At 37.5% G+C, this 11,685-nt stretch overlaps 1 protein-coding gene across 1 annotated transcript; it reads left to right on the forward strand.

The window, feature by feature from the left end:
- The first annotated feature begins 405 nt into the window (after positions 1-405).
- tfa (transferrin-a) lies at positions 406-8,675 on the forward strand. The gene is made up of 17 exons (XM_062428451.1): positions 406-522; positions 616-764; positions 1,584-1,686; positions 2,008-2,199; positions 3,065-3,194; positions 3,369-3,424; positions 4,151-4,314; positions 4,541-4,694; positions 4,788-4,954; positions 5,056-5,152; positions 5,238-5,264; positions 5,831-5,989; positions 6,597-6,747; positions 7,209-7,276; positions 7,385-7,566; positions 8,028-8,220; positions 8,342-8,675. Exons 1-17 carry the CDS (start codon positions 474-476, stop codon positions 8,386-8,388), a joined length of 2,088 nt encoding a protein of 695 aa, XP_062284435.1. The 5' UTR covers positions 406-473; the 3' UTR covers positions 8,389-8,675.
- Positions 8,676-11,685: the final 3,010 nt, after the last annotated feature.

Genomic DNA, 11,685 nt, shown 5'->3' on the forward strand with positions numbered 1-11,685 from the left:
ACAAAAAAGCATAAAATATAAAGCACACAAACATAAAAGCATAACATATAAACCACAAACATATCACAAGCTAAAACAAATGCTTCATTTATGAATCATATCATTTGGGTCCTGATTGGAGAGCCTGTTTGTGCTCATGTTTCCTTTTGTTGTTTATTGTTTCATGTGTGAAAGGTGGCATGTTACTGTGTTTCTGCTCTCTGATTTCAAATGATCAGTGCAAACAATGGTTCAATAGTTTACGGTGTCTGTGAATTTCCACATGATGGATGTGTACTGTGTGTGTGTACCGGCACACAAAAGTACACACGCACATGCACGCACACGCCCATGCGCGCACACATTAGGAAACTTGAGCAAACTGTCGCATTTTTCCTCCTTTTCCTTTTTTTCCCCTCTGTGCACTCGCAGCTTTGCTATAAAAGCCTGAGCTGCCTCCCCAAACTCTGCTGACCTGCAGACCCCCCCTCCACATGTCTAACATGAAGCCTCTGCTCCTGCTGGCGCTGCTCGGGTGCCTCGGTAAAGAAAAGTTACATTTTCCTTCAACCCTCATTTATTTGACGCTCATTCATTGTTTTAATGCATTTTGTATTTATCCATTTACTTTGGCAGCCTCGGCGTTGGCGGCCCCCGCTGAGAAGGTGAAGTGGTGCGTCACGTCCGACCAAGAGTTACAGAAATGTCTGCATCTTGCCACCGCAGCCCCCGCGTTCACCTGCGTGAAGAAAGATAGCACCATCGACTGCATCATTGCAATCAAGGTGAGAAATGTAATATTAATACAAAAAAATAAATAAACACCTCTTCACAGCTGGCCAAAAACATTTAATGGCCATTTAATGAGCAGTGGAAGACACTCAGACCATTTAAAAGATATAATGACTGAAGTAAATTAATAGCAACTCTACTAGGCTTGTGCAACGAGCGATTATTTTATTTTCCATTTTATCAATGAATCTGTCCATTTATCGATTAATCAGTCGGTCTTTTGGTTCTTAAAATGTTGTAAAATGTAGATCACCAGTTTATATATATTTTTATCATACAAGACTAAAGAAACCAGAAGAGATTCAACATTTGAGGAACTGCAATTAGAAAATGTGGATATTTATTTTCTTTAAAAATAGCTGAAAGTGATTAATTGGTTATCGAAATTGTTCGAGATTAATTAAATAGTTGGCAACTAATCAATTAATTGACTGATTGTTGCAGCTCTAAATTTAGCAGCTCTGTTATATAAAATACTCATCTATGGCTCCTTTTTTACTGTTAATGTTATAATCAGTGACATGGAATCAGCATCTAAATGTTGTAGCTGTTGAGGTGAAGGTTTTTAAGTGCTTTATATTCTGTTGGACAGATTAGTTATCATATGTGTTGTATGTGAAGAATAACTACAGCTGTCAGATAAATGTAAAGGAGTAAAAATATAAAAGAAATGTAGTGGAGTTAAAGTAGAAGTAGAAAGTAGCAAAATATTAAAGTGTTCAAGTACCTCATAGTTTTACTACCAACAAAATACATCTTAAACCAACACAGTCTGCATTTTATTGAGCTACTGCTGCTGCGTCCTCTGACAGGCTGGTGAAGCAGACGCCATCACTTTGGACGGTGGAGACGTCTACACAGCTGGACTCAAAAACTACGACCTGCAGCCCATTATTGCTGAGGACTACGGCACCAGTACGTTTACTCATCAGCTGGCTTTTCTCTTTGCTTTTCAGTGACTTTTAAACATACATTTAACTCCTAAATGCCTGGAAGGAAATTTTTGTTTAGATTTTTGATATACTGAATCTTTTTTTGTCAGAAAGCAGATTGTCAAAAAAAGAAATCTCATAATAATAATAAGACAATAGTTGAATAAGATGCAAACGTATAATATATATATATATATATATATATATATATATATCATCATATTAAATGTTATAAAAGGGAACATTAGGTATGTTAGCATTTTATATCGACTGAATGTTTGAACTTCTTTCTGAATTTAACCAGCTTCGGAAACCTGTTACTATGCTGTTGCCGTGGTGAAGAAGGGCACTGGATTTGGCATCAAAGAGCTCCAGGGGAAGAAATCCTGCCACACTGGTTTGGGCAAGTCCGCAGGTTGGAACATTCCCATTGGCACTCTGGTGTCCATGGGTTTACTGCAATGGCAGGGCATTGAGGACAAACCAGTGGAGGAGGGTGAGTGCACGTTCCTTGAATTAAGAAGTATTTATCTTCCTGTGTAGTTTGTTTTAATGTGTAAACAATCAAACATAATATTTGACAATTTTGTTGTAGTTTTGCCATTGTCAAGGGCACAACGGTCATGTCTTCAAATGTTTTTTCTTCTAAGAATTTGGAGGTTTTAGCAACATGGAGTTTACAACCTTCAGTTCAAAAACCTGCACATGATTGATGTTTAATCGAAACATATTTAGATCTTTTTTTGTTGGGGAAAATGTACTAAGGCAAGGCAAGGCAAGGCAGTTTTATTTATATAGCGCATTTCATACACAGTGGCAACTCAATGTGCTTTACATAAAAGAAACATTTAACAGAAAAAATTGAAAAAAAACATGGAATTTGAGAAATAAAAATAAAACCCAATCATCCAACAGATACATACCCCCCCCCCCCGCCCCCCCCCCCCCACACACACACACACACACACTAATAATAAAAACAAAGTACAGAAACATAGAAAGAGAGAGAAATAAAATACTATAATAGAGCATTAAAAATAAGATTGCAGCATGAAATAATGATTTGCTTTAAAATCATTAAAAGGACATAGAGTGCAAATGAAAGATTAAAATTTCTAATGGACATAGCTGAGTAAATAAAACGTACAAATATATAAATAGCAACACAGTTTCAAAAGTTGATTCAAAACTGTTCTGGAGCTAAAAACAGAATGCACTTTAAAACTTCTCATCCTGTTGGCTTAAAAATTAAGTTTAAGACACCTTGGTTGGAAACAGCACATCCAAACAGACTTTCTGAGGATGTGGGGTCTAAGGGGCTCAACATTTCTAATATCCTGGCCATGTTTCTGCTTTTGCAGCGGTGAGCACCTTCTTCTCGGCCAGCTGCGCCCCGGGGGCAGCAAGAGGCTCCAAACTGTGTGAACTGTGCAAGGGAGACTGCTCCAGGTCCCACCAGGAGCCTTACTATGGCTACGGCGGTGCCTTCCAGTCAGTATCATGTCTTTCTTTGATCATACTGAGCTCTACTCTGACTTAATCTGTCCTCCACACATTTCTCTTCCTCAGTCTGTAATCCGGTGGCATTCATGTATTTAAGATTATATTAAAATTAACAAAAAACCTGCCACTGTTGATGCAACTTTGGATTGGTTTACTTTATAGGTGTCTGGCTGATGGTGTTGGAGACGTGGCTTTTGTGAAGCACCTCACTGTACCTGGTCAGTATCACAAGATTTCCATATTTTATTAATTATTGGCTCGTAGTGGTTGCAGCCAAGGAAGGTGGTCTGCCGATCACTTGTTCAAAATCTGCATTAGGAGACGATAAGATACAAACCGTCTTATGTAAATTGTACAAAAATGTACTTTTCTTAATCTTCTTCTTTTTTTTTTGGATACAATTTTATTCGATTTTTTAAATATTGTCAATAAAGACAAAACAAACACTAGCACGGTTGTCAAGCAACATCATCTCAATCTGAATATTCTTAACAGTAAGTTGTTACATAGCTCTGCATAGTTTAAATATGATTACCTGTGAGTAGGAGAGGAAAGGAAGAAGTTTAGAGAAAGTAGAGGGACAAAGTAGCTGTAAGCTGATGGAGATATTATCCATTTTGCCCAACTTGCAAATGTATAAATCATTTTTCAGTCTTGTTGATAAAGTTAGTCTTTAATGATTTTAAGCTAATTATCTGCTGTAGGTATGTCAGTCTCTGACTATTTATAAGCAAATGCCTTTTTGCAGCAGCAATGAATAATTTCTGATATGTCCTTCCCTGACATTTTCCTGAGGCGCTGTTTTACTTTTACTTGTTTATGTGTCCACAAACATGAAATCTGACTTTTTAACCAACATGGTAGTGAGAGAACTGTTAAGGGGTGTGTTTGAAAGTGTAAAACTGAAAGATGAAAACAAAATCCCTGCTTTGACACACCCTCAGATTCTGACAAGGCAAGCTACGAGCTGCTGTGCAAGGATGGCACAAGAGCGCCCATCGACAGCTATCGCACCTGCCACCTGGCCAAAGTACCAGCTCATGCTGTTGTCACCCGCAAGGATCAACAGCTGGCCGAGTTGATCTGGACAAGCCTCAGCTCAGTACAGGTAAAATACAGATTGTCCACACAAAAGTGTATGACTAATGATTTATACAACACCAAGAACAAGTGGTAGAGCTGCCAGATTAGCCAGACAAGCAAAAGAGAGTAAAGCATGATTCATAATAAAAAATGATTCATGTAAGAATGTCACTTTGGGTTTTAGCTACCTCACATTTTCACAATATGTTTCAGTGCTTCCATAATTAATTTGCTCATTTTGTGCCTTTCAGGGCTTTAGCCTCTTCTCATCTGATGCCTATGCACCTGCCAAGAACCTGATGTTCAAGGACTCAACTGTGAGGCTGGTGCAGCTGCCCCCAGGCACAGACTCCTTCCTGTATTTGGGTGCCACTTACATGAGCATCGTCCGTTCCCTTAAGAAAGGTATGCTGAAGTCAAAGAAACTCAACAAAGCATACAGATAAAACCATAAGACAAACATGGACATTTATGTTTCTGTTTTACTTCACTTTCCAGAGCAGGCCGTAGGTGCTGCATCATCTGCCGTTAGATGGTGCGCTGTGGGTCACGCTGAAACAGCAAAGTGTGACACATGGAGCATCAACAGCGTGGGGGATGATGGGAGCGCTGCCATTGAATGCCAGAATGGCGCCTCAGTTGAGGACTGTATGAGCAAGATTATGGTAAAACATGACGGAAAGATGGGGATCTGTCACAAGCTTGGGTTTTGTGCTCCATTTTGAGTCTCTGATCATCTGCTGTCTTCATTATCGTCCTCCTGTAGCGCACAGAGGCTGATGCAATGGCAGTGGATGGAGGACAGGTGTATACAGCTGGAAAGTGCGGTCTGGTTCCTACTATGGTGGAGCAGTATGATGAAGGTATTATACTTAAACAGCACAGAATTGGATTTGATTTTTACCTTTTCTACATGAGTAACATTTGTATCCCTTTCTTTCTCCACAGCTCAATGCACCTCAAGCTCCGGTGCAGGTAAACCTGCTTTTGTTTCTGCTGTTTTTAGTTGCCACAGATACACTAGAGCTGAGTGAAAAATAGAAAAGTCTTCTACACAAAAAAGTATCAGTGATATAAACATGATGCCCAAGCAGGTTGAAGTATTTGTTACTTCCTCGTAAATTCCTAGATTTTTGTAATCTGGTAGTAATTATACGGAAAACAGGAATCCCCTTGACAGAAAATCATCATTTAATCGAAGTAAATGTCCATTCATTATTAATGTATTATTGGAAACATTATTTTTCTCTACATGTTCAGTTGGCCTGCTGTGCACTGACCGACATACTCTCAGGGTTACTCTAGCAGTTAATTGAAAAACATTAATTGGAAGTGAACAGGAAAATTCTTGGAAACTATTGCCCTGTAAACTAGAGTTACACATTTAGATTGGCCCAGCTCTCCCTTCTGTGATGAAACACTACATTTGCAATATTAATAACTTTTAAATTAAATTTGATTCAAACTGTGTAACTAATAATTATTCGCTACACAGTTTTCTGATCTATCTCCTTCTGTACTTACACCCTTTTTATTATCAGCCTCCTCTTACTACGCCGTTGCTGTGGTAAAGAAGGGCTCTGGCTTGACCTGGGACACCCTGCAGGGCAAGAGGTCTTGCCACACAGGCATCGGCAGAACAGCTGGCTGGAACATCCCCATGGGTCTCATCTACGAAAAGACTAAAGACTGTGACTTCTGTGAGTAACCACACCCAGACCATTAAGATCCTGCTTTTGCTTAAAGAAAAAGTTCATATCCTACTAATTTAAAACCACAAACGTATTGCTGCTCAGTTTATGTTTTCTATCAATTTAAGCGTTATTATCAAATCTACTAAATTGTTTAATACTATTCTGAATTAATCTGTTCATCATTTGTTTTCCTACAAAATCCACCTATGTCAACTATGCATGATTAATCTTTCCTGGTAATGTTTTGGCAACTCAAAGTATTTTGACTAAATATAATATACTTTTCAAAATATCCATCCAATACCTTTTTCTTTTTCTAACTTTAAAAGCAATGCGTTTAAGTAGCCTAAACCTAACCACACTTGAAAAAAGGACAAAATCCTGGTCTGCAGTGTGTAAATGCTGTTCCATCCACCTTGACCATCCTCTTACACCTTCTGTACTGTATATCATAACATTTTCTGAACTGGAAAAAGAACTCCTTTGCCAGCGAACACTGTCAAGGCAGCAACTATCTTTCCTCCAAAATGTCTGCAGCAAAACCATTGAACTGTTTTATGACGTTAATTGTTTTGGACTGACATTGTACTGACATTGTCTCTCGTCTTTTCAGCTAAGTATTTCACTAGCGGTTGCGCCCCGGGAGCCGATCCTGCCTCTTCATTCTGTAAACAGTGTGCCGGCAGTGGCAGAGCTGTGGGAGATGAGTCCAAGTGCAAAGCCAGTGCTGACGAGCAGTACTACGGCTATGCTGGAGCCTTTAGGTAAGAAGCAACAGAGCTATTATTCTCTAATAGAAATATATGTTTAAGGACGTAGGATCATCATTTTGATCCTACGTGAAAATAGTTGGCTTTGCTCTCCCCAAGTTACATATACATCTACCTGCACCTCTAAATCTTTTTAATGATTAAATTGATACTATCATGCCACAATTTTTATTGAGGACTAGTAATTTTTCAACAAAGTTTTATTATTCATTTTCGCAGCTTTTCCAAAGTTTGCAGGCTGGCATCTGTTTTCCACAAAGTTAAAGCATGTCAAACATTCATTTTTACACTTCTGCTTGTGTGCCACTTTAACAGCTTTAGAGTTGCTGGTAAGCATATTTTAACTAGGCTAGCTTTCCTTATGCTAAACTACACTAATCACCTCTCCATCCAAGACACATAACTAACGCACAGACATGAGAGTGGTATGAATAACGTTTTGCATATTACTTTAGATGTCTTGTTGAAGGTGCCGGAGATGTCGCCTTCATCAAACACACAATTGTTCCAGAAAACAGCGATGGTAAGAAACTGACACTGTTTCCATCTTATCTACGACAGCGCGGCTTCATTTACAACAACATTCATCATTCACTCTGTTCTTCTCTTCTATCCCACCTCTTCTTCTCAGGTCAAGGTCCAGCATGGGCTCAAAGTGTGAGCTCTGCTGACTATGAGCTGATCTGCCCTGGGAAGGGTCCAGTTCCAATCACTGATTACGCCACTTGCCACCTGGCTCTCGTGCCGGCACACGCTGTGGTGACACGTCCAGAAAAGCACACTGATGTTGTCCGCATTCTTCAGGAGCAGCAGGTCAGGAATGGTTGTATGGATTAGGAATAGAAATTAAATGTTTTCAGAGGGACATTTTTGCATGCTTCATCAAATTATTATGTATCATGTAATAATCTATTAAGCACTGGATTTGTACTGCCAGAGTGATCGAGATAAATCTGTTCCTCAACTACACCACCATCCATCAGCTCATCTTTTCACTGTTCTACTGTAGTAGATACTTTATTTTTGTTGATGCTATACTAAATTACTTACAATTTCTACTGATTCAGGTTCTGTATTCAGTTTTGTTTTCACCCAGAATAAATGTGAAACATTAATTTTGTAAGATACCTTCAAACACCTTTAGCTGAATATTTTATTATAAAATATGAAGTAAAATGCAAAAAGGACATTTTTGGCAGACACACCAGACATTTCCTTAACTTTCAAGAGCACAAAACTCTGTTTTAAATCAAAATGTTGTTCCTTATTTATAGACCAAGTTTGGCAAAGAAGGCTCCGACTCCACATTCAGGATGTTCCAGTCCGATGCAGGAAAAAACCTCCTCTTCAAGGACTCCACCAAGTGTCTCCAGGAAGTTCAAGTTGGAACAACGACTGAACAGTTCTTGGGAGGGACGTACATTCAAGCCATTAGCGGGCTGAGGGAGTGCAGTGATACCGCTTCAGGTTGGTATTATTGTGGGTTAAATCAAGATTAACAGGATTTCATAGTTAAGTTTAAAATTTAATTCCCATAATCTTTTTTTTTTTTTTTTGCTCAATTCTTGTATTTCTCTCTTTCCAACAGCTCTGGAGAAATCTTGCAGTTTCCATTCCTGTCAGAAAACAGACTAGTGGGGCCCGTGGAGCACGTGGAGCCTAAGTTGGCCCTCAGTGGGTCAAGCACCTTACCCACTCTTCCCACACTCGATACACAAATTGCATTGTGTGTTTTCTTCCTAATCATTTTATAGACTTGTTCTAGGAGTACAACCAACAAACCGATCTATTGCACTACCACAGCCTACAAATCAACCATTTATTAGACCAATCATGTGCTCATGAGTGTTTCACCTTTTGCGTCAACTACTGTATGTTTTGTTTAACACTCACTTTTCTCAAATAAAGTCTTTTTAATGCTCTATTGTGGTGACATCATGGTTTGTTTTTGTAGAAGTGTAATGTCTCAAGTGTTCATGTGAAACATCATTCCTTTATTCATTCATTCATTTTCTTTACTGCTTATCCTTTGGAGGGTAAAGGGGAATTTGGAGCCCATTTCAGCTTCAGTTGACATTGAGTGAGATAATATTAACTTTAATTGTATGCATACAATTTTATCATATTTTCTTCTTGTGCTAAAAATAGTCTAAAACAGTGAGTATTAAATAGTTGTTAATGAATCATTTACTAATGGTTTATAAATGCTTTATAAGCCATTGATAAGTATAGTTTTTGTGATGCCAGGTTGTGAAAAATCCCTCTTTTCTATACTATTATCTAAGTCATCAGTAATATTAATAAGTCATTAATGAAAATAACTGTTGTAAATGTTAATAAATGGGTTTTCATCGGGATGCCCTGTAGCCAGGTAAGTAATTAAACAGTACTTCAGAGGTGTCCTCCTAAAGAATTAGATAAAGTAAATGTTATGGTGGTATAGAAAGGAGGGATTTTTCACACAAAATAATTTGACAAAAATTATGATTATGGCTTATAAAGCATTTGTAAATTAACCGGTTAAAATTAACCAAAGTACACAATGTAACTACACATTGATTTATTTCACAAACTGTATTATAGGGAAGTCGTTTTTTCAAATCTAGACGGCCGCACATTCAAGGACCGCTCTCTCATTTTCACAGACTTTAGGAAGGAGGAAATAATAAATAGAAAAAATATTCTAGGTGGGGGCAAATTTGTTTGGGTAAAAATTAATACATGAAACACTGTGAAAGGTGATGTGAAAAGCCTCCAAAAAAACTCTGCTCAAACTTCTGTGGTAGATATGTGGCTGTTCACAGTTGCTATGTTACTGAAAGACTTTTCACAGCACATGAATCTGGATAATTTGGTAGGAAATTCATCTCATGGGCTGGGGTTGTTTGGTGCATCGCTCCTGCATTCCACCGTACTATCCATATTCCAACAACAAGAAGTTGATCAATTTGCTGAATAGTTTCCAAAAACCAGCAGTGCAAGGAGCGCAGATAGAATACACACTTGGGACAAGAAATTATTCAGGTGCTCATAAAGAATAAAAAATGGCCTTTGAAGCAGGTCTTTGAGGTTTCAGGTGGTGGGGACATCTAATAATAAAGAAGAGGCTTTCATGACAGCAAGTGTGCGATCTCTGTTCAGTCTAAATTGTGAAACTTGAAGGTCTTGATGAGATTGAAGGGGTTTAAAAGTTCAAAAGGCGTGAAGAGGCTAGTCCTCTGAGCACGTCCAAAACAAACTAAGATCTTTCTATCAGTTCTGCACGAAGGAAAATACGTCCTCTCTTTTGAATGCCAGTAACAGGAGGCGATTTCAGCGGCTCATACTTGATACAAAAGATAACAGACTTCAGCCCATAATAGATTTTATCAGTTGACTAGAAAACAAATATATAGTCTTGTAGTTGCTGATATAAAACCTTTACCAAATATAAACAACAGCAATAATGATGTAAATGCTATCTATTTATTCAATTCAATACAAGGTCCACATATGACAGTAAACAACCCGTGTGCAATAATAACCACATGGACTAATCATATATGTGAATCACATTTGGTTTATATTCAAAGTGTGCAACAAACATATAAAAACTGTTGTATATGACTCTACATACCGAACAAAAAGTGTGTATATATCCACATGTTCATACTGTATATAACCCACTGTAGTTAACAGTGACAGTTGGACCTGTATATAAATATTATCTTTATGTTGTTCTTCATCTTTGTGTGTTTATACTTTTTATTTATTTATTTATACACAGTACCAGTTAAAGGTTTGGACACTCCTTCCTATTCCCGAGAAAGTGTGTCTAAACTTTCCCCTCATACTGTATATGTATTTATTTTTTCTCTTCTTTTTCCACCTACTTGCTTATAAATAATATAATAGTATGTCTACGTCTGCGTGTAATTTTCCAGCTTTTTTTATCTTCTGTGTGTTCATTTTTCACTTAACGTACTTGGCTAATAAAACAGATTTTGATATCAAGTATTTCAATAATGGGCTACTACTGCTGACCTTATAGCCAGAGTAATCACAGAAACAAAAGAAATGTAGAATATTTTACCATGTAGCATACTGTATACAAAATATACACAAAATTTGCAATTAAAAATATGTAAAATATAATTTAAGTGAGAATAGGTGCTACAGATTTAAACTTTTAAATTGAAGAGAATTAAATGTACAAAATATTGACGAGGAGTAAACAATATATGCAGTGTGCAGTTAACAATAATAATAATATTAAAAGTTGTGTTGAAGTAACGAGCTATGTTAGATGAATAATCACAGATGTATAAATGTAAGATTATGGGATTTTATGTTAATATAATGTGTAATGTAATGTCCAAGGGTGGGATAGAATCTATGTCAGCAGGGGTCCCGGGCCTTGTTGATGAGGACGCCTGCAGATGGGGAGTAATTGTTCTTGAAGTGTGATGTTTTGGTCTCGTTTAAACAGGCTCATTTTTATGTAGACTTCACTGACAATATTCTCTGTTAAATTAACTATGAATTTCTAAGTGGAAATTCTTGCCAAATGTTTTTCTAAGTAATTTACTGCTGGCTGTTAGGTCAGTTTGCATACTTTATTCGCCCTGTGTTAGCACTTTAAACAAGGCTGCATTAGTACCGTGAGGGGCCCCTGGACACTGAACTCATGTCCCCCAAACAACTTTTATTTTATTCTGATTGGATAATGCCACTGTCGGGTGGAAACCTTGTAACTCAATATTTTGTTTTGGATATTCTGGGTTTCTGACAGTGACCATAAAAAAAACATAAAGAGAATAAGATAAGATAAGATAAGATTTGCCTTTATTAGTCCCACAGTGGGAACATTTACATTATTGCAGTAGCAAAGTGGATAGCAAAAATAGATAAGTAATAAATAATAAGTAAGTACACAAGCAATAAAACAATAGT

Source organism: Scomber scombrus, chromosome 11 (assembly GCF_963691925.1).
Source record: "Scomber scombrus chromosome 11, fScoSco1.1, whole genome shotgun sequence".
Taxonomy (NCBI): Eukaryota; Metazoa; Chordata; class Actinopteri; order Scombriformes; family Scombridae; genus Scomber; species Scomber scombrus.

Excerpts from the sequence above, each read along its gene's own strand:
- tfa (XM_062428451.1), top strand. The coding sequence starts at position 474 with ATGTCTAACATGAAGCCTCTGCTCCTGCTGGCGCTGCTCGGGTGCCTC. Across the intron at positions 3,195-3,368 it reads GGCTACGGCGGTGCCTTCCA|GTGTCTGGCTGATGGTGTTG; the intron begins GTCAGTATCATG and ends TTTACTTTATAG. Across the intron at positions 6,748-7,208 it reads GGCTATGCTGGAGCCTTTAG|ATGTCTTGTTGAAGGTGCCG; the intron begins GTAAGAAGCAAC and ends ATATTACTTTAG.